The sequence below is a fragment of the Anabrus simplex genome, chromosome 6 (genome assembly GCF_040414725.1).
Source record: "Anabrus simplex isolate iqAnaSimp1 chromosome 6, ASM4041472v1, whole genome shotgun sequence".
Classification (NCBI taxonomy): domain Eukaryota; kingdom Metazoa; phylum Arthropoda; class Insecta; order Orthoptera; family Tettigoniidae; genus Anabrus; species Anabrus simplex.
In genome coordinates this window covers 70,815,302-70,837,344 of record NC_090270.1, presented here as the reverse complement: position 1 = coordinate 70,837,344, position 22,043 = coordinate 70,815,302, and the positions used below count along the sequence as shown (strand labels likewise).

Genomic DNA, 22,043 nt, shown 5'->3' with positions numbered 1-22,043 from the left:
GCAGACTGTTGATTATCATTCTTCCGCCATAATTCGGATGGGGACGTTGCGACTTGAGCAGATCCCTTCATGTTATTCGACAGTGGGTTTCACCCTCTCCCTACATCATCTCACACTCAGGTGCGCAGGTCGCCCGAAGGAGACGAATGGAAAGACCTGAGCCGTACACTCCTGAAAAAAAAAATTAAAACTGTACGCTAAATGACAAATACTCCTTGTAGTGGAAATACACTAACTTATCAAGTTGTCTTCCCACTTGCTCTTAAAACAAACTACCTCTTAATATTAAACTTGGACGACGAGTGACAAGTTCTCTGCTTATTTTTAGGTTTTTTGCTAGTTGTTTAACGTCACACTAACACATCGATGCTTTCCGGTGACGGAAGGATGGGAAAGGAATAGGATTGGGAAGGTAGTGGCAGTGGCCTTAATTAAGGTACAGCCCCGGTATGTGCCTGATGTAAATATGGTAAACCACGGAAAACCATATTCAGGGCTGCCGACGATGGAATTCGAACCCACTTTCTCCCGAATGCAAGCTCACTGCTGCGCGTCCCTAACCGCACGACCAACTCGCCCGGTGGTATGTTTAATGTGTATGCATGTATGTTCAGTCTTCAGCCCTAAGGCTGGTTGGATCCTCAACAGCTCTGCCATCAGCTGTCATAGATGGCCTAGGCATCACTGATGAGGCGTACTAGAGAAATGAGAAGTGAGGTAGTTTCCCGTTGCTTTCCTCACCGAGCCAGAATTTGCTATTACATATCAGTCTGCCAAGCCCACTTACTAGCAACAAAATATTTGCTTTATTACAGTGGTATGATGTCATTCCAGGAAAGTCACATGGAAAAGATAATGTTTTAAGACAATTAAATTACAGTATAGGATATAATATAATGTAGGTACAGATCGCAATACGGAATGAAAATGTGCATATTGGCATGTTTCTTAGAAGCCGAGGCAGAAACGGAGTGTTCGATTCACCTTAGAGACGTTGGTTCGTTTCCCCATCAGGAAGGCGGAAAAATGTAGAAACCTCTGGAGAGGGCACGTGACCATAAGGTTCACTCAGCCTGTACAAAAAAATTAGTGCCATCCTGAGAGCAAAGAGGAAGAGGAATTAGAGAATGAAATAATGTTCGATAAATTTCGAAATGGTTTGAAATTATTTAAGAACAGACTAGGTAGACAATTAATTGGGAATCTGCCAGTTGGGCAATAGCCCCAAATGCAGATCAATGATGAAGGACGGCTAGGCATTGAGCTATCATGCATAAGTTTACGAAGCCTTCGCCCACCACTCCTGTATTGCCTGTACTGAGATAATTCACTTGCTTCGCGTGTTTCTTCGTACTAACCTACTTACCTGTGTACACTATATTCTTCTGTTTGGGCTGAACGGAAAATTGAATACACATGTTTTACTCCTAAGTACCTGGTTTCAGCGTACCTTATACCATGCACCAAGGATATTTTAATTAATGATGACATTTATTGGAATACCTCCATTAAAACAAGATTAATTATGTTTTACTGTATACCGTATTTGTGGCAGCCACCCCCCTCCCACCTAGTGCCAATCATCGGATCGGGATCATTTCAGTGGATCTCTCTTTATTGATCATTGATGTATGTTTACGTTCTTAACATGCTTGAAGGTTCCCGCAACACTTACTCAGGGTTTGACGGTAAAAATTAATTTCAGAGAACTGTATTTAAGTCCACGAAAATTACAGGTCATCTCTTTGGAAAAATGTTTCCCACAGGTTGAAAAAAACCCGCTTACACTTGCGTGCTTGATACTGTCTTGCTTCGGAGCCCCAATTTCGAACCATTCGGCTCGGACCTCGCGAACTTGGAAATTTTCGATTTTTGTAGGGATCTTGAGGATAGTAGACTCTCTGATACCACCTGTATGTTTCTAGGGTGCTTGGAAGTGTCTCATTAATTCATGTCCATTTTCATACCTACTTGTATACACATCATTACACTTTGTTTTCCAATGTGTCATGCCAGAATTTACAAATATAACCATTTTTTGGTCCTAGATGGACCGTATTGACTATGACAGTACTTAATACATACAATGACAAACGAAGTTGTCTACACATACATGTTTCGGGAAAGGACCATTCTGTCCATTAGCTATCATAAATAAACCATACATACATACATACATACATACATACATACATACATGGACCCTCAAAATGATTACAACACATGTTAAAATATATCTAAAAACTTACTATTGAAAATTACTGTTCTAATGTTCTTTTTATTGTAATGCTTCCAAATGTATGTATGAACACAATACTCCAAGGAATCGAAACGTTATGATGTAGGAAGCACCAGGGGCGTAGCCAAGAGGGGAAGGGGTTACTGGGGGTTAGAACCCCCTCCCCTGGAATTTTTATAAAATAAAATAAAAAGAAACTGACAAAAACAAGTGAAAGTTGACCCTAAGTGTTGGCTGTTTTGAACATTAACAGAGACATAATTGTAAATCCAACACGTCTCTTGAATCTGTTTTCTAAGAAGCCTCGAAAGTTGGATTTTAGTTTGTACTCGTAATGTGGACATACCATTCGCTGTAAAACTATTTTTCTTGTTCTGTATTTTAATGTAAGATTTGTAAAGCAATGGTACTGTAATCTGAATATCAACATAATTTACTTGTATCAGTGTCTTTGACACTCGTGCATGCACGCACCATACACGCACAAGCACCTTCATTCTGTTCTATTGTTCGACTCGTTGGCTGAACAGTCATCGTACTGGCCTTCGGTTCAAAGGGTCCCTGGTTCGATTCCCGGCTGGATCGGGGATTTTAACCTTTATTGGTTAATATTCCAGTGTTTGTGTGGTTCTTTATGCTGTCCACAGCATCCCTGCAACTCGCACTCCACACATAACACTGTCCTCCACCACAATAACACGCAGTTACCTACACATGGCAGATGCGTCCGCCCTCATCGGAGGGTCTGCCTTACAAGGGCTGCACTCGGCTGGAAATGGCCACACGAAATTAATTAATTAATTAATTATTAATTAATTAACATCATGTTGTAACTATAACCCCTCCCCCAATCGGTCGATCCTGGCTACGCTACTGCGAAGCACCACAGAAATCTTCTGGGGAAAATTCTCATAACTGTTGCCATATGTACTTCTGTCCTAGAGTTGAAATGAAATCATGTAAGCCTGTTAATGAGTTTTTAAATACATGCCACTTTCACATAGCCGCACTGAGTGGCTCAGACGGTTCAGGCGCTGGCCTTCTGATCCCAACGTGGCAGGTTCGATCCTGGTTCAGGCCGGTGGTATTTGAAGGTGCTCAACTACGTTGCCCTCGTATCGGCAGATTTACTGGAACGTAAAAGAACTCCTGCGGGACTAAATTGCGGCACTTCGGCGTCTCCGAAAACCGTAAAAGTAGTCAGACGTAAAGCTGTTATTATTATTATTATTATTATTATTATTATTATTATTATTATTATTATTATTATTATTATTATTATTACACAATTCAGTGCCGCGTTTAGATTATCTAGTACTGTGAAGTTCAGTACCATTGAAAGTGACCATATTGACTACATTTGAGGATAATAATTAGTTGACCTTGTTTTATGTTGTTATAAGTAAAACAGGGGATCCAATGGCGTCCCCATCTGATCTTATCTTAGTTATAAGCCTGGCAGGAATGTAAAGTTCTTCTTAATTAACGTTCGAAGGTGGTGGCGTATTGTGGGTCGCTTTGCAGTCAGACCTTGAGTATTACAAATGTCAGAATTTGTCATGTGTTCATGAACGTCTTGAAATGTTTGCTTCATGAGAAGTACCACGATCAGACGATCGATACCTTGACCATACACACAACTAGGTCATTCCCACACGGCTAGCTAAAGCGGATGGCCAAACTTCATCTTAAAATGTCGCTTGGAGGTGATTAAGGTAGACGTAAACCGTTCCCAACAAAGTTAGGACTGATAGTGCTGGTGTTATCAGCTCGGACTGCTGGATGTATACACAACAGCTCTCCGGCTACAGGAAATCCATTGTCGTTTTAGAGATAACAGTAGTTTGTTAGTTCACTTTCGTGTTATCAGCAGATAAATAATTATGCGAATAAAATTTCTCCACAGTCAACTCCGTGGAGACTAAAATGACAGTGTTTGTGACACGTTGCGTGAAAAGGGTAAAGTCAGATTTTAGATTTTTGAAATTTGTAAGTGTGTGTTTTTAACAAGTTGCTTTACGTCGCACCGACGTAGATAGGTCACATGGCGACGTTGCGACAGGAAAGTGCCTTAATTAAGGTACAGCCCACTATCTCCCAAATACTGAAAACTGGCCGCACTTAATGACTGCAGCTATCGACCTCGGTTTTTTTTTTTTTTTTCTCTAAAATAATTGGTATAAGAACTGAGCAATCCCTTAAAGAGTTGATGCTTCTACAGTAGGTGCAATACTTCAGAAGATAATTAGTTATTTACTGTTGCTCTTAAGGAAACTGTATTTTGAGGAAAGGACAATTGCGTCTTTCACTAAATTTCTTACCAATTGTACAACGTTTTCATGACATCGAGTGGCGAACACTTCAACTGCTGCGAAACTTATTTCGTTAAGAAGACCCATAGGTAGCGGAAGAAGTCAAACCATATAAATGTACCTAATTTTTATTTTTTATATTTTTACAAGTTGTTTTACGTCGCACCGGCACAGAAAGGTCTTATGGCGACGATGGGATAGGAAAGGACTAGTTGTGGGAAGGAAGCAGCCATGGCCTTAATTAAGGTACAACCCCAGCTGGTGTGAAAATGGGAAACCACGGAAAACCCTGTTCAGGATCGTCGAGAGAGGGTTTCGAACCCACTATTTCCCGAATGCAAGCCGACAGCTGTGTGCCTCTAACCACACGGCCAACTCGCTCGGGTGCAATTTTTACACCCCCGGCACTTTTGTTCAGCTGGTCGGCGGATGCAGAGTGGGTCTCGGCCCACAAGTGCCCACGGCTGGTCCGTGGTCCGACAGCTCTGCACTCCGACTGACCAACCGAGCCGAAGAGGGGTGGTCACGGTTCTACCGTGGCTCTGCGCCTCTGTTTTCGGGGGACTGAGAGGGGCTCGTCTCCAGAGTCGGCTTTCCTGAGAATGGTTTTCGTGGTTTTCCATGCTCCTGCACTAAGGTGAATACCGGGACAGTTCCTAGAATAGCCCACGGCCGCCAACCCCGTCACCTTCTTCGAACATCTCCTTGACCTTAAAACAAATATCCTGGCTTTAGAGACGGCGTCACCGTCTAAGAGGCCCGCCTCCCTCTTCAGGGGAGAAATTGAAAACGTGTAGTTGGTTCAGCTCTGCTGTACAATTTCTATTGCCATCTTTCGGTCCCTTTTGCGAAAAGCTTTTTTTTTAAATTATTATTATTTTGCTTTACGTCGCACCGACACAGATAGGTCTTATGGCGACTATGGGATAGGAAAGGCCTAGGAATGGGAAGGAAGCGGCCGTGGCCTTAATTAATGTACAGCCCCAGCATTTGCCTGGTGTGAAAATGGGAAACCACGGAAAACGATCTTCACAGCTGCCGACAGTGGGATTCGAACCCACTATCTCCCGGATGGAAGCTCACAGCTGCGCGCTCCTAACCGTACGGCCAACTCGCCCGGTTTTGCGAGAAGCGGGTCACATTTTAGTTCAATGCTCAGTCCTATAGAAAGTTGTCACCCAGGCTGAATGGTCATCGTATCTCACATGTTCAAAAGCTTATGTGAATTACAAGTTATTAATTGTTTGAATACCGGATTATAATCTTACAATTAATCCCTTTATTTATATAACTTGACAATATATTGCTTTTACCTGTTGTAATTAAATTTCAATTAATCAAAGTAATTAAATTTGTATTAGTTATTAATAGTATAATTAATCATACCCATTTGACTATCTGCTATTGATGTAACTGCACGTCGAGTTGTACAACAAAATAACTCCATGGTGGGTATTAATAGTAATAATATTATTATTGATAGGTACGGAGATTTATCGTCGAACGTAGAGGTAAGGAAGCGCATGGGGTTAATGGCTGGACAAGGGATTACTTAATAGAGGTGAAGCTTCCACGGTGTGTAGAATTATTTAGTTTATTTTCCGGGTTGAACCGTGTTGTTGTTTTCTGCACATCACGTACATTTTGCCGACGTTTCAAATAATTTACAGTATTCTTTGTCAAGGCGACTGAAATACCCTTACTCGATCCGAGGTAGTCAGTCTCCCAGGCAGCAATCAAAATTTTATTTCTTTCCTCTCTTATAACCCAAATGGAGTATTTGAAAGATTTAAACAAGACGCAGTTGAAATGTTTCTTGAATATACACATTAAACAAAGAGCTCGTAAGCTCCAACCATACAATTGGACTTAGAAGTCCTCAATCAGGTACACGTTTAATTGGGGGAATCTCCCAGTTATTAACTTACATGTAAAAGAGGCATAATTGCTCCTAACAGGTATAACATTTGTAAGAGCACCATTGCTTCTAACAGGTACACATAATAGTCTGAGCTCCAAATAGGCTACATAGAGGGTAGCCTCAATAAAGAGAAGTGTCATTTGTTACATTCTTGATCATACCATTAACCAATTGGGTGACCCCACTTCATAGTGTCCATACACAGCTTGCCCCATGGTGGGCTTATCAATTACAAAATTTCACAACCAGGTTAAGTACTGTTCCTCAAGGAAACCCAAGCGTAGACACGGTTACCCCCAAAACCATAAAGAATATACAGGGGCATATTACCCATTCTACTAGGCCTTAAGCAGGAAAAGAAAAGGTTACAACAAAACAGGCCACTTACAAAAGGCAAGGAGGTGAAATACCAGCACACCTTAGAAGATTGTTCTGGGAAAGACAAGAATCTAAGCCGGCTTAAGACCCAAGGACACAAAGGCTAATCCTGTGGTACGAGGGGAAGGTTTAAAGGCCGATTCAAATTTCCAGAAAGGTTAAAAATTTTAGTCACCCAGCTCAAAAGTAGAAGGGGAGAGTTCCGAGGGTTACCACTCGTGCTCTGTTGCATTAAATGTTATCGCAGTAGGGAATATAAATAGAGTCCGAAGGCTGCGCAGAAGGTCCTACATTTCAGTAAAAATGAAAACATTGCCGATTAGATTTTAAGGAAAACTGCTGAAATCTTCACCTTGAAACACACGCCGGCCCAATCACATATTTAAGTAAATTCTGCCATTACCTGCCTACGCTGGATCTTCTTTAAGCCTGCCGCCTTCTTCCTCCTAACCCCCTCGAGGCTCCGTCAAGTCGCACTGTCAATCACCGGAGCAAATCAGACCAGACGGCCCTAAAGCACTCTCCGTAAATAGCTCCATAGGGGAAAGTTCTAGACTATATTAGAATCCACAGTACCAATAGGCTAAATCTGCATATACTCCCCTAGTTCTGATAGGTTAGAGGCTTGTTTACAGGTATGTGATAGGCAGAGTACATTAGAGGAGGAACCAGGTGAGATATAGACAACTTCGGCACACACAAAGAACAATAACCAGAAAAATAAGTTTACCATCTACAACAAATTACATTTCTTCTTAAAGTAATTGGGTTGAGCCCAGCAGGGATCGCTAGAAAGTAGATGCTAAAGCCATCTAACCATCGGAGAAGAACGTTTTGGAAGGTCTTAAAAGTTCTCAGCTATCAGAGATGGGCATGGTGGAGAAGGTGCACAGTTTTAAATAGCCGGGGAGGTGTACCCCTGGTACAATTGTTCTTCTTATTATTATTAATAATAATAATAATTTGCAAATGCCGGCCCCGTGGTGTAGGGGGAGCGTGCCTGCCTCTTACCCGGAGGACCCGGGTTCGATTCCCGGCCAGATCAGGGATTTTTACCTGGACCTGAGGGCTGGTTCGAGGTCCACTCAGCCTATGTGATTAGAAATGAGGAGCTATCTGACGGTGAGATGGCGGCCCCGGTCTCGAAAGCCAAGAATAACGGCCGAGGGGATTCATCGTGCTGACCACATGACACCTCGTAATCTGCAGGCCTTCGGGCTGAGCAACGGTCGCTTGGTAGGCCAAGGCCCTTCAAGGGCCGTAATGCCATGGATTTTGGGGGTTTATTATTTGCAAATGATTGTAGATTGGTCATTATGCCTGTCTTTGACCCAGGGAGTTATGCTTTTGATTCTCGTTCTTGAAAAACCATGATCAGATTCCATCAAATTATTTTTATTGTACGTATATAATTTCAATATTTTATAAATGTTTAACATCGTTGTCAAAATGTGCAAACACTTATGTTAAAATTCTGTGTTCAGTGCCGTAATAAATATGGAAATATTTTTGAACTTATGTCAATACGCTTAGTCTATTGTATGTCCTCTCCTATCATCAAAACTTGCCAAGCTCCTCACTTTCAGCTTTCCTTTGCAGCGTTCCGTGGTCAGTTCTTGTTTACTTCCAAATTCTATGATATTAGGTTTGCAAGACTTAGAAGCCTTTCATTTTCATGCCCTTCGTATTTCTACCTTTTCTTTAAACGGTAGTCTTACTCTTCAGAGAGTCGGACCTCTCACTTACTCGTCTGATTGGTATGGTTATAGACTATCATTGTAGGCTACTACTTCTTAAAACAAACGTCGTTCACTCACTGCCCGACTCCATGGCTAACTTGTTATTATGCCTGTCTTTGACCCAGGGAGTTATATGTTTGATTCTCGGGCGGGTTGAGGATTTAAACCTTATTGGTTTACCTCTGGCTCGGGGAATGGGAAGTTGTCATCTTCACAGGCGCACAGGTCGTCCAACGGCGTCAACACGAAAGACCTGCACCAGGGCCTTTCCGGAGGCCATATTTTATTATTATTATTATTATTATTATTATTATTATTATTATTATTATTATTATTATTATTATATATAATTCACAATTTTATAATTGGTTTTATGAGCTTCTTTGGTACAATGTACATGAAAGAAGCACTATTTAGTACATACGTACATATGCTTCATACATGTCGGTATATACTTAACATTGTTGACAAATAGACTTGACAGATATTTATGAGATATTTACTATAAATATACAGTAAACGGTCAAAATACCGAGCTCGATAGCTGCAGTCGCTTAAGTACGGCCAGTATCCAGTATTCGGGAGATAGTAGGTTCGAACCCCACTGTCGGCAGCCCTGAAAATGGTTTTCTGTGGTTTCCCATTTTCACACCAGGCTGTACCTTAATTAAGGCCACGGTCGCTTCCTTCCCACTCCTAGCCCTTTCCTGTCCCATCGTCGCGGTAAGACCTATCTGTGTCGGTGCGACGTAAAACAACTAGCAAAAAAAAAAAAAAAAAAAAAAAAAAACCGGTCAAAATTATTAGTGGACGATTTTCATTAGTCCTCTGTGTATGGTGGATGGTTCATGCCAATGAACTTTCTTGCTATATGGCAAGTGGCCAGGATTGTTGCTTTTTGTAATTCTCTGTAAGTGAGAGGGTGGAGATTAAGAGCTCCAATGCTCCTGTGTAGTGTCCTTGGTATAATACCATTACATCCAATCACTACTGGAATTATGATAACATTGTTGAGTTTCCACATGGTTTTTATCTCTGTGGTCAGATCTGTGTATTTGGAAATCTTCTCTGTATGTGTTGATTGAAGGTTGTATTAGGGCATGCTATGTCAATCATGAAGCAGATTTTCTTGTTTTTATCTACAAAAGTCATATCTGGTCTATTGCAGGTAATAGTTTTATCAGTGATGATACTTCTATCCTAGTAAATTTTGTAATTGTGTTATTATTATTATTATTATTATTATTATTATTATTATTATTATTATTATTATTATTACAATCCGCTCATCAGTCATAGAGAGAAGAGATTCATTGCAATAATTATTTTCTTTTCCAGTGCGGCGGTGGGCGTAGGACTATACGGCAACGACGATGTTCACAACGGCCTGGTCCAATTCATTACGGCGACGCAGGGTATTGATGACATCATAACTAGTGTTAAAAACCAGGTGAGTCATATTTTGATACTTTTTATATTTTTCATAATCCCTGAAGATATCTGGCTCCATAGTTCAGAAGTCATTGTCTTGGATTTTGGGCCTTGGAGCCCCGTGTTCGATTCCTGGCTGGGTCATGGGATTTTAATCATAAACAGTTAACTCCTGTGGCTTGGGATTTCATGTTATCTCTTGTGTCCAACATCCCTACACTTCGCACAGAACACACTATCCTCTACCTCAATAACACACAGTTTCTCATACATAGCAGATGTGCTCACTAAAGAGCCTGCATAAGTAGGGCGCCATCCAGCTGGGATAGTCTCAAGAAATTACTGTATTATTATTATTCCTAAAGATAATACACAAGTTGCTTTATGTCGCGCCGACACGGATAGGTCTTACGGCGACGATGGAATTGGAGAGGGCTAGGAATGGGAAGGAAGCGGCCGTGGCCTGTAAAATTCCTGCTCTCAAACACGGCCTCTCACAGCACAGTGCATCTCTGGAGCAGTTCGCTTCGCAACTTAACTTGCATGGCATCCATTATTTATACAGGGTCTTGCTCCTCGCCAACGCACTCCTGATCGCCGGATGCTCATTACCAACTGACTCGCTCCAGACTGTCTCATGACTTATTCTTATGTAATTAACTAATTACATATTCCATTCCTTTACTTATAGATTACTGAAAATGAGAAATGTTGACAAATTATGATTCTGATATGGTGATATCTATGTTTCATTTGGCATATTTTTAGATATCCTTAGTAATATTTCATATTTTTACATATTATGTGAAGAATGTAACATTTTCGTTCGTATTTAGGTAATTATTTAAAAAGAATTGTCAGCTTCTTTAATTTTCAGACTATAGTAAAATAATCGGCAAATTTCTTCTCATGAAAATCCACAGACTGCTTCCAGTATTTCGACCGGGTCGGGAATGGAATGAATGACGCCCCCATCTAGCGGCGAGGATAGGAATTGTGTCGGCTGTCGAAGCCTGTCGCACTCCTCTGGAGCAAATGTTAATGACTGACAGATGAAATAAAATGATGTAGGAGAGTGTTGCTGGAATGAAATATGACAGGGAAAACTGGAGTACCCGGAGAAAAACCTGTCCTGCCTCGCTTTGTCCAGCACAAATCTTGCTTGGAATGACCGGGATTGGAACCACGGAACCCAGCAGTGAGAGGCCAGTGTTCTGGCGCCTGAACCACGGAGGCTCGCAGATTGCATCTCGTATAAAATATATTTCAATTGCTTAACTTGACTTTAAAGAGTCTTTCAAACTGGGATTTCTAACCCTCTGTCTGTGAAATACAGTAGGTCCGAGTGCTTTGAATGCATACATCACTAATCCTTTCTCAGAATCTGATATGGCTAGGTGCCTTTCACTGGTCAGGAGTTTCTAACAAACTACATACTGTCTTGAAACAAAATTTTGGTTATTCAAGCTCTCTATCTGTTTTCAAGATCATTTGTGCTGAATAAGAAGAGCCATTGGAAGATACGGTATTTCACCTAGCTAGCTTTATATTTTAAGATATGCACTGGTGACTTTCTGCGATGTTGAACATTCCTTCTCAGCCTGCAAGAGAATGTCATCTGATCAGCGCCAAAACATGACAATGGAAAACATGGAGAAGTACTTGGTGACACACTTTGCATCACGATAAAAATAAGTTACCGTACTATTTGTGTTATTTAATAGGGATTTAAAGACAGATTCTATACTAACTTTATTTAGTAACATTTATTTGTTTCATTTTCAGGGCATGAGGACAACTGGAAATTAGCTACAACAATACATTGTGTGATATATTCCTTGATTTACAGTGATAACATTATGTTTATATACAGTATTTGAAAAATTTTGATTCTGTTTTCATTTGATTATTTAATACTGTCAAAATTAGATAGCAATAGACTATATAGCCTACATTATCTAAACCAGCAACGATGACCTTGTCATAAAATTTGGAAGTATTTCAAGCAGTTTTATTGTCTCATATCATAACCATAAGCCATAAAAGAAAAAGGAATATGCTAGCATTTTTGTTGTGTTTTTATTTTCAAAATCTTGCTCCACTCGGAGGCTGCCAAAGACAAAGAATACACAAACAATTTCATTCAAAAATAAAAAAGTAAATTATGTGTCAGTCTGGCGAATATAAGTGGTGTCGGAGTATCAAAAAACAATCTCTGAGTGCTTTCAACCCCCAGTCGGTGAACTCCTTGGTACTGATATTAAAGGTCTTCATCAGTTCTATCGTCTTCTTAGGGACTGTCCCTCTCGCACTGATCATGAGACCCCTCACTTCTATGTCATCCAGTTCGTATTTATTCTTATAATACTGCACTGTAGGCTGGTAGATAGACTTCTTTTCTCGGTCCACTTCGTCTGGTTGGTCGGAGTGTGTTCCAAATCTTACTGTGGGGTCCAATATATATCCTTTCTTCCCTTTAATTGCATTCATACTATTACATATTTTATGAATATTACATATTTCACTGATGTTTACTACATGTTTATGTACATATTTTGTAGGTTGATATTGCAGAAAAATCTGGGCTCTTACGATGACCAACATAACATGTGTCACCTGTGATGGCACGTGAATAGTTGCTGGCAGACAGCAGCTTTGCTAACTGGCTGATTCAGCACCAAGATGCGAGAGAGTTAGTTGCTCGTGGCAGAAAATAAGCCCCTCAGAAATCATTAATGTACTTTGTTATTTCAAGGGTAAAAAATAATAAAAGTTAACCAGACAAAAATAGTTTTAAATTAATTGACATATTCACAAATAGCTCATCAGTTTTACAGAAAAATGATATTAAAAAAAACCAACTTTATTTTCTTTCTTTCTGTTGAACTGTCTATTCCATTGAGTGATTTTGTATCTTAAAACCTACTCCTGAATGGGTTAACTATGAATATGAAATTTGGTCAAAATATATTTTGCAGTTTCCCCATGTTGGTAGGACAAACAAACAGACAAACAAACAAACAAACAAACAAACAAACAAACAAACAAACAAATGTAAAAGGCGTTGATGTGGTCTTGAGTTGACCTGAAACTGGTAAATACAGGGTGTATCCGTGATGATGATACAAACTTTCAGGGATGATCGAGGACGGCAAATGGATTAATTTGAGATACGGAACCACATTCCGGAGATGATCGAGTCAAAAGTTAAGCAAAATTCTACTTATTTAAGTCCATTTACCTGCACAAATTTCATAGGCTGCTCCATTTACAACAAATGTTTGAAATGGCGCCCCCCCCTATGTCAGTGCAAGCATGTCGTCGTCGCACAAAGTTCTGTTGTACCCATTTGAATATTCCCGGTGTCGGTTGAACTGTTGAGAATGGATGGACATTAAACAACTTGGGTTATTAATAACTTTTCACCCAAACGTTTTCGGACTACAGTTCCTTATCTCAAATTGGTCCATTTGCCATTCTCCATCATCCCTGAAAGTTTGGAACATCATCATGAATACACCCTGTATAAAAGAATTGTTGTGCACAGATAGTGATCCCCCTACAATTTTATTTATAAACAGTAAATTTTTAGTTAACTTCGTCAATTCATAATTGAAAGAAAATTAACGAAATCATATTCCATATCTCAGGAACATCCATCATATACTAAGTATGCCATTTAAAATTGACTTTTATTTATGGTGAACTGATCTGGTAAGTGATCTAATACCCATTTTCTCTATCTTCTTAAAAAAAAAAAAAAAAAAAACATGATCATGTTTGTTTCAGACCAATGCTATCGAGACAACACTTCAACAGCAGGTGGACCCTATGCTGACGGATCTTGGTGATGTTTTCGATAAACCAGTAGCCAATCAGACTGCCCGTGGCCTATTGCTCATTGCTTTGCAGAATGTGAAGGGAAATATGTCAACAGCACTGGACAACACAAAAGAAATCAGCAAGCCTCTGCAAGATGTTAGTGTTCGAAGTGTTATCGCTGTTGTCCAGAGTGCAGAAACTATAAGGTAAGTGGGAGAGAATCGTGATTTATTATGAATGACATCTGGTTTCATTATATTATTTTTATAGTCAGAGAGTTTTTACTGTAGCAGTACCCTTTATTCCTTTGGTTTCTTTATGCTATTGTTTGTTCACATGCTTTCAAAATAATGGTGAGATAATTCTTATATGAATTATGGTCATGAAGGTATGTAGTCTTTATGGTCTGACACCATAGTTAGCCACTTCGAGGCCTGTCGGTGAAAAAAATGTTCACCACCTGAATGTTGGCCCGTAGATTAGGAGAAATATGTTGAGTAATCAGACCGAAGGTTGGTTTGATCCTAAACAGCTCTGCCATGAGCTATCATAAATGGCCTAGGCATGACTGAAGAGGCACACTAGGGAAATCAGGAGTGAGCTAGTTTCCCACTGCTTTCCCCTTATAAAATTTCCTAATCACAAGATCACATGCCAAATGCTTATGTCCCTGCTCATCCAGGGTGAGAGGATTGAGAGCATGACACTGCTGATGGCATTTTGTCTGTCAGATAGGGATATTCAGTCTTGAGCAGACTGCTTGGTGTTCTTCAATAGGAGTAGGCTATGCAACAATGCCATTTTTCACCCTCTCCCTACATCATCATCATCACACTACACAATACATAATGTGCAGTCATCACACTAGACACAGAAACAAATAATACACTTGCATAATGGTCTTCCTTAACCAAAGATGGTGCACATAGATTAACAAAGATTGCTAACCATCCATCATCATGGCCATTGGACTCAAACTGAAGTGCTTTGGCATTATAACTCGCATAATTGTTAAATAAATGTTACAATCACGTACTTACCAGTACCTATCCCACTTTCAGGTGGGACAAACAGAGTTGTAAGTATCACTGAAGGCATTACACGATATTTAAAGCACATACGGAATTTTAATGGAAACTCATGTCCATAGGAGAATGAAAGTTTACGTATGAATTGTGTCAAATTTATCTACCTCTGAATAAAAAAGGTCTTTTGCAGATATGAGATGCATTTTGCAAGAAATTAATTGTTAGAATGCACAGAATGATCAAACCAGACTTTTAACTTGTGTACCATGAGCAAAAAAATTAAAAAAGATTGAAATGACATATGGCTTTTAGTGCTGGAAGTGTTCGAGGACAAGTTCGGCTTGCCCAATGCAGGTCTTTTGATGTGACGCCAGTAGGAGACCTGCGCATCATGATAAGGGTGAAATGATGATGGAGACGATGCATACACCCAGCCCCCGTGTCAGTGGAATTAACCAATTATGGTTAAAACACCCGACACTGCCGGGAATCGAACCTGGGACCCCTGTGATCAAAAGCCAGCACACTAACCATTTAGCCATGGAGATGGACGTACCATGAGCAGCAAATGGGGAACAAGGCTGCACAAAGTTCACGCCATGTAATTCCAAAAGCAAACTCCATTTATGTGGCAAACCATTTATAAATGATGAGTTGTGTAATAACTCCTGAATGCATACTAAATCACCTGCTATGCAAATATTGTTTCCTTGCTGGAATATTTTAATAAGGTTAATTAATGTGACTTAGGGAATGCATTATTGAATCTATGTTTGCATATTGAAATGCAAAAAGTATCATTTCATAGAGTGAGCCCCAAATATTTGTACCCTCTCCTGCTATGCTAATTTGTAGCATTGGATAACTGTACAACTTGCAATATGTCATGCTCTAAGAGGGTTTTATTACTTTCCAACCTCCTTCAAAGATTTGAAGTGTACACAACGTGTTCTGTACTGTCTGAAATGAGAGAAACATGATCTATTTTGATATGAATACGTCTTATGGATGGGGGTCAATATGTTTAACATGACTCAGCAAAATGTGTGACTGGAGTGATATCACATTAGTCATTCGATTGTCAAGTGAAAAATCCATCTATTCAACACTCTTTTATATCATACATTTAATTATGCATTATTTTTGTGGAATACATGTTTTGTCTCCTGTGGAAGCATCTTCAGTTCCTTAAAAGACTTAGCATAAAACCACAACAATAACACTTAAAATTATTTTTGCAAATACAGTTTTTAAATTGGTTTGAAGTCTTAAGTCTTAATAGTATCATGAACACCAAACTTGTATTCTATATGAGAACTGCTTCAAAACAAAACCATTTTTAAAGATTAAAGTTAGATGAAGTTAAAATATAATGATTCTCTTATGGAGATAAAATTTGTTTTGCATATTCTGTATAGTTTTTAAATGGTTAAAGTCTTTAGTCTTTCTGGCATCATGAGCACCAAACTTCAGATCTACATGAAACACAGTCAGCTGACTGAAGATGTTTTAGATTTCAAGGCAAGGTCTGTGAACACTCCCTAATAAGGAGGGGATATTATTGTGTTTTTTTATATATCACACCCCAGTTCCTAATTCAGTGATACAGGTATAGTGGTATGTTTTACCTGTTATCTATGACTGGCTACTGTTGAAGACTCTACCTCTTAATTTGAACATATGGCTCTGAAAGCAAGTGATATATCTTATTCACTCTTCATCTCAGTTGGTGAATCTCTAGTCTGGCACCCTCCGAATTGATTTCTTCCTGAAAAGTTCTTAATGTTTTTATTGACTGCAATTTCCATTGAAAAATGTTTTCCTTGCAGGAGGTTGCCAAACATTAAAAAAGGGGTGATTTTTATGCCTCAGTGTGCTATCATTTATTTTTATGGAATTCAGTATTTAATCATTTTTTCCTTTCTGAATTCATTATGTTTTTCTTGTATAGTTCTATATATGTTCACCAAATGCTGTTTTTTCTTTTTTCTGCCAGATGGCCCATTACGATGGCTATTCTCAGTATTCTCTTGGTGTTTTGTGTGGTCCTGCTATTCGGAGTAGCTCGTCACTCTCGCTGTGCCCTCATCACGTAAGTTTATTTAACTTCTATATTCATGAGAGTGCTTACCAAACAGGATATGCATATTGCAATTTGATACCAGTTGTGTTTGTAAACAAGATCTAGACATCAAACCCCTCAGTAGCTTAAGTGGTTAGATGTTAACTTTTCACCATGGCATCCCGCGTTCAGATCTCGGTGATAAAGCTTGAAATTTGTGCAGGACAAAGTAGAGGTGGGACAAGTTTCCCCTGGGATCTCCAGGTTCTCTTGTCAATTTCATTCTGTAACCACAATCATTTGTCATGACGCTGGAGGTACGTGGGAAGGCTTGCCAGCTAGCGTATACAGATCTGTTGGTGTTTGGGCCTACAGTTGGTTGGAAACAGGTTACATACAGATGCATATCTACAGATCACAGGGGGAATGATGGTCACAGTGGCTTAGCAGCCAGCTTTCCACACAGATGACCAAGGTTCGAATCCTGGTGAACCCTAAAAGATCTTGTCACTGGGAGAGACGCCTGGCCCTACATTCCCGTCAAAAACCTAAAATGAGCTTGGGTGGCTACAGCGACCCCAGACATAAACTAATGAGCTGAAGAAAATGTACACATATCTTATAGAGTCAAAATCCTTTTGTTACTTTATTAACTGTATACCAGGTTGGCAAAATAAAACTGGCCCATAAAATATTTATAAGACTCACGTGGAAATGACCCTTGTTAATGGACAGGAGAACTGCTCTTCACAGCAAATGCTGAAAGCCATGATTTCGATGCACCATTCGGTTGCTATCATGTGTCTGCGTGTGCGCATCTCCTGAGTTCGTCGTTGTGTGTGATCGATTGAGAGGAGGAGATGTGTTTAGTGACCAGTTGAATGCAACGCAAAACGGTGCTCACGATTAAAAAAAGCACATGTTCATTGTCAAGTGTTATGCGAAGCACGATGCGTGGAAAACTTATGTGGAACTGTTTGCGCAAGAGTTAAAGACCGGAAGTGTTTTGGCAAAACCTCAAGCGAAGTCTGCAATGCAAAACTTTGTGGCTAAATGGCACGAAACGGACTCTGTAGCGAATAAAAACCATAACTATCCGAAAAGAGTTCGAACACCAGAAAACATTGCTCGAGTGAAGGAAAGCCTGGAAGGAAGTTCAACTAAATCTCAATGCCATTTATCTGTGCAAGTGGGAATTAAGAGATCTTCATGTTGAAACATTATCAAAAAGGACCTGCATCTGTTTCCTTAGAAATTTATTGTTGTGCAAGCGTTAGAGTACAGAGGAACCTCCGTGTGTTGAGTTCTACCGGTGGTTTCTGAGTGAAGTGGAGTCAGGACTTTTGGATTGTCAATTTTTCATTTCTTCAGATGAGGTCATTTCCAGTATCTTCTGTGATGTTCATTAACAGGAGTCAATCCCTCATCAGTCCTGTTGTAAATATTTTCCGGGCCAATTTTATTTTAAAGTAATAAACTTCATTGTTAGGTTCCGTATTGAGTTAAGACTATGCTTAAAGTAAATACAAAATGTTAATATTCCACCTTCTCAATACTAAAAATCATTTGATGTTTTACAAAAACATTACAATGATATTAATTTGTAAAACATCAAATGATTTTTAGTATTGAGAAGGTGGAATATTAAAATTTTGTATTTACTTTAAAGCATAATTTTATTTTGTCATGCTTGTATTTTCTAATCTCACTGTTTCACTGTGCCACCAGGAATTAACCTATCGGGTACTCATTTGCTTCATCAGACAGTATAAGAAGATGTGGAAATTCTCTTTGTCCTTTTATCTTTTCATGTCCCACTTATGTCTATATATAGTCTCTTTCTTCTAAACCCAGAACGACCGGGCGAGTTGGCCGTGCGCGTAGAGGCGCGCGGCTGTGAGCTTGCATCCGGGAGATAGTAGGTTCGAATCCCACTATCGGCAGCCCTGAAAATGGTTTTCCGTGGTTTCCCATTTTCACACCAGGCAAATGCTGGGGCTGTACCTTAATTAAGGCCACGGCCGCTTCCTTCCAACTCCTAGGCCTTTCCCATCCCATCGTCGCCATAAGACCTATCTGTGTCGGTGCGACGTAAAGCCCCTAGCAAAAAAAAAAAAAAAAAACAAAACAAACCAGAACGTCCAGGCACGTTTCTACTCTCCGAGACCGAAGCAGCTGTACAGGAGGTGTGTACATAGTGCTTGACCTTGCAAGGAGCGTGCACATGTTCGAACTAGCATCAGTAACCAGTCTGAATCTCAGCTATCAACACGGTGAGGCAGTTATCATTGCAACACTATTTTCATACGTAAAAGTTATTTTAAGTATGATTCAGCTCGACAGGTATGTGATGCATTTGTTCAGCAATTTCCTGGTGAAGTGCCACCTCCATGAGCACAGATTCACATAATTTTAAATAAATTTGAAACTACTGGCTCAGTGCTCAATCAAAAACGTGTGCATACGAAACAGTTTTAACAGAGGAAAAGCTATGATATTGGTATGAATCTTGAATGGTCACCGAATAAATCACTCACAAAATTAGCACAAAAAGTAGGGGGTTTCGGTTTCTCCTGCACACTGAGTAACAAAGCTGTTGCACATCAATCCGTACATGTTTACATGGGCCCATTGTTTAAAACCTGCTGATCTAGCCACAAGAGTGAGATATTGTTAGTGGTATCTTGTATCATTTATTCGACCCACAGGTTGTGTTCTTTTCAAATCCGGCTTGGTTTCATCTTAATGGTCATGTGAACAGTCATAACTCTCGCTATTGGTGTGCAGAAAATCTTAATTGTGTTTTTGAAGTCTCTCGTTATGAAGGATGACACTTGCAGCATCTTTTATAAGGTAATATTTCATATAAGACTGTTTATACGCTTAAAGCAGGGCGGCCGTGCGCAACGTAAGTTAGGCTGAGACAGCTGCTGTACTGCAGAGTACAAACGCAATGCACTCAGTCTAGGATTATAAGAGAGACCCTGTATAATTTGATACAGGCAAAAATGACTTGCAGGTTGACTTTCCAGTCTGCACATGAACATGCAAGATAGCAATACACTGACACTACTACTACTACTACTACTACTACTACTACTACTACTACTACTACTAAAATGTTTTCATTCCCTCCCTGAAGGGGGAGGCGGGCCTCTTAGATGGTGACGCTGTCTCTCAGGCCAAGAGATTTGTTACGGTGAAGGAGATGCACGGAGAAGGTGAGGAGATGGGCGGCCGTGGCCTATACTAGGAACTGTCCCGGCATTCGCAGGAGAATGGAAAACCATGGAAAACCATTCTCGGGACAGCCAACAGTTGGGGCCAACCATGAGGTCCAGCCCTGTCCCGTCTCCCGAATGCAGAGGTGTAGAGCCATGGTAGAGCTGTGGCCACCCCTCTCTGCTCGGTTGGCCGGTCAGAGTGCAGAGCTGTTGGACCACGGACCAGCCGTGGCCACTTAAGGGCCAAGACCCACTCTGCATCTACCGACTTACACTGGCACTTTACAGGGGTGATGTAAAACTTAATTTGTATGTTAATTAAGAGAGATAGTGCTCAGCAAGTCCCTTTGGCCAATGATGTATTTATCATGATCACTTTGTACTGGTTTAAGAACTCAACTGGTACGGACTCCTGAATTGGTTTAGAAGTCGACCTAAACTGTCACTACTGTACCTGAAGAAATATTTCTTCCTCGCCCCTGTGGTATGGCTAAATCTAAACCTCATTCAGGAAATCCATAAACTCTTGTAGTAAATTTAAGAAAAACTAGTGAATTTGATGTTCAGGTGTAGGTAGTAAGAACTGGAATGTAAGATGCATATTGTCTCAGATGATGTGGTAGTAAGGGGAAATAAAATGTTCAATTTCTTTTTTTAAATACAAATTCCAAGCTGCCAGAAAATGAATTGTTTTCTTGTTGATTTTTGTTTTAAGGTGTCTAACATTGAGGTCATTGGTCTATTTGTCTATAATATAATATCATATTGGTTATTGTGTATTATTAATGGTAAGAGTGACTTCTTAATTATTACTGGAGCTTGAATTTTTAGGCTGTATTAGGCTAGAATGCAAACCTATTGAAGTGTGTTACAAGTTTTATTCAGCCCGTTGTACAGTTACATATGGAGAGATGTAGGAATTGTAGCAGTTCCGATGGGTCATACCCCCTTTGTTTATGCTAATCTTATTTCATATCCATTGAGTGTGCTTGATCATACTTGCATAAATAGGATTGCATTCTAACCTATTACAACCTAAAAATCGGAACTCTAATTATTAAATTTCAGCTCGTATACTCGTCTGGGTTTATATTTCTGCTGAGTTAGCCCATCTGTATGTTTGCCCCAGATTTGTTGATAGTAAACTACTCCTGTGGAAGAGGGACAAAGATCACTTGAGAAGTGCTATCAGCAGTCAAGTGGTGGTAGTGGTGACGGTGAAGGGAAGCTTCCCTTAATTTGAATAGCAAATGATGCGCTCCCTTGAACACCCTTGAGAGCCAGTTAGAGGGATAAGTGAGAAGGGCGGTTTGTAATTTTAATAAACGTCAAACATAACGCACTTGCTGTGAATGTAGGCTGAACATAGGGCAGTACATAAGCACTTGTATTACACAGTTGTAGCATGTGTAATGTAATTTAATCTGAACTTCCTGTTCTTGTTCCAGATTCTCTGTGTTTGGTCTTTTTGCAGTCATCATTTCTTGGCTTATGGCTTCACTGTATCTTGCTACATCTGTTGTAAGTGCTATTAATGTAAATATTACTTTAATAAAAGAATTAAAACTACATTGTCTTACATTTCTGTTTGTAGAGAATTTGATGTTCAGGTCTAGAAATAGTGGAAGTTCAATTAATACAAGAATGTAGTAAATTAGACTGACGTGGTTGAAGCATAAGGGTGACAAATTTTTAGGACAGTGATATTCAACAATAAGGAGGTAATGATTGACACAATCCAGATGCCACATTCTTTCATATATTTTTCCTATGTTGTGCACTTTTCTCATTACAATAAGAAAAGGTCGAGACACCTATTTAAATTCTTGATAGGTATTATTGAAAACATTACTTTCTCCTCCTATGCTCTCTTTTTCTTTTCTCCCC

At 39.8% G+C, this 22,043-nt stretch overlaps 1 protein-coding gene across 2 annotated transcripts in view; it reads left to right on the top strand.

The window, feature by feature from the left end:
- The window catches only part of tty (tweety), an 890,597-nt gene that overhangs the window by 814,498 nt on the left and 54,056 nt on the right, over window positions 1-22,043 (top strand). For both annotated transcript variants that reach the window (XM_067149856.2, XM_067149857.2), the window contains 4 exons: window positions 9,928-10,039; window positions 13,810-14,048; window positions 16,867-16,962; window positions 21,605-21,677. In XM_067149856.2, coding sequence (XP_067005957.1) covers window positions 9,928-10,039; window positions 13,810-14,048; window positions 16,867-16,962; window positions 21,605-21,677 — 520 coding nt within the window. The remainder of the gene's footprint in view (window positions 1-9,927; window positions 10,040-13,809; window positions 14,049-16,866; window positions 16,963-21,604; window positions 21,678-22,043) is intronic.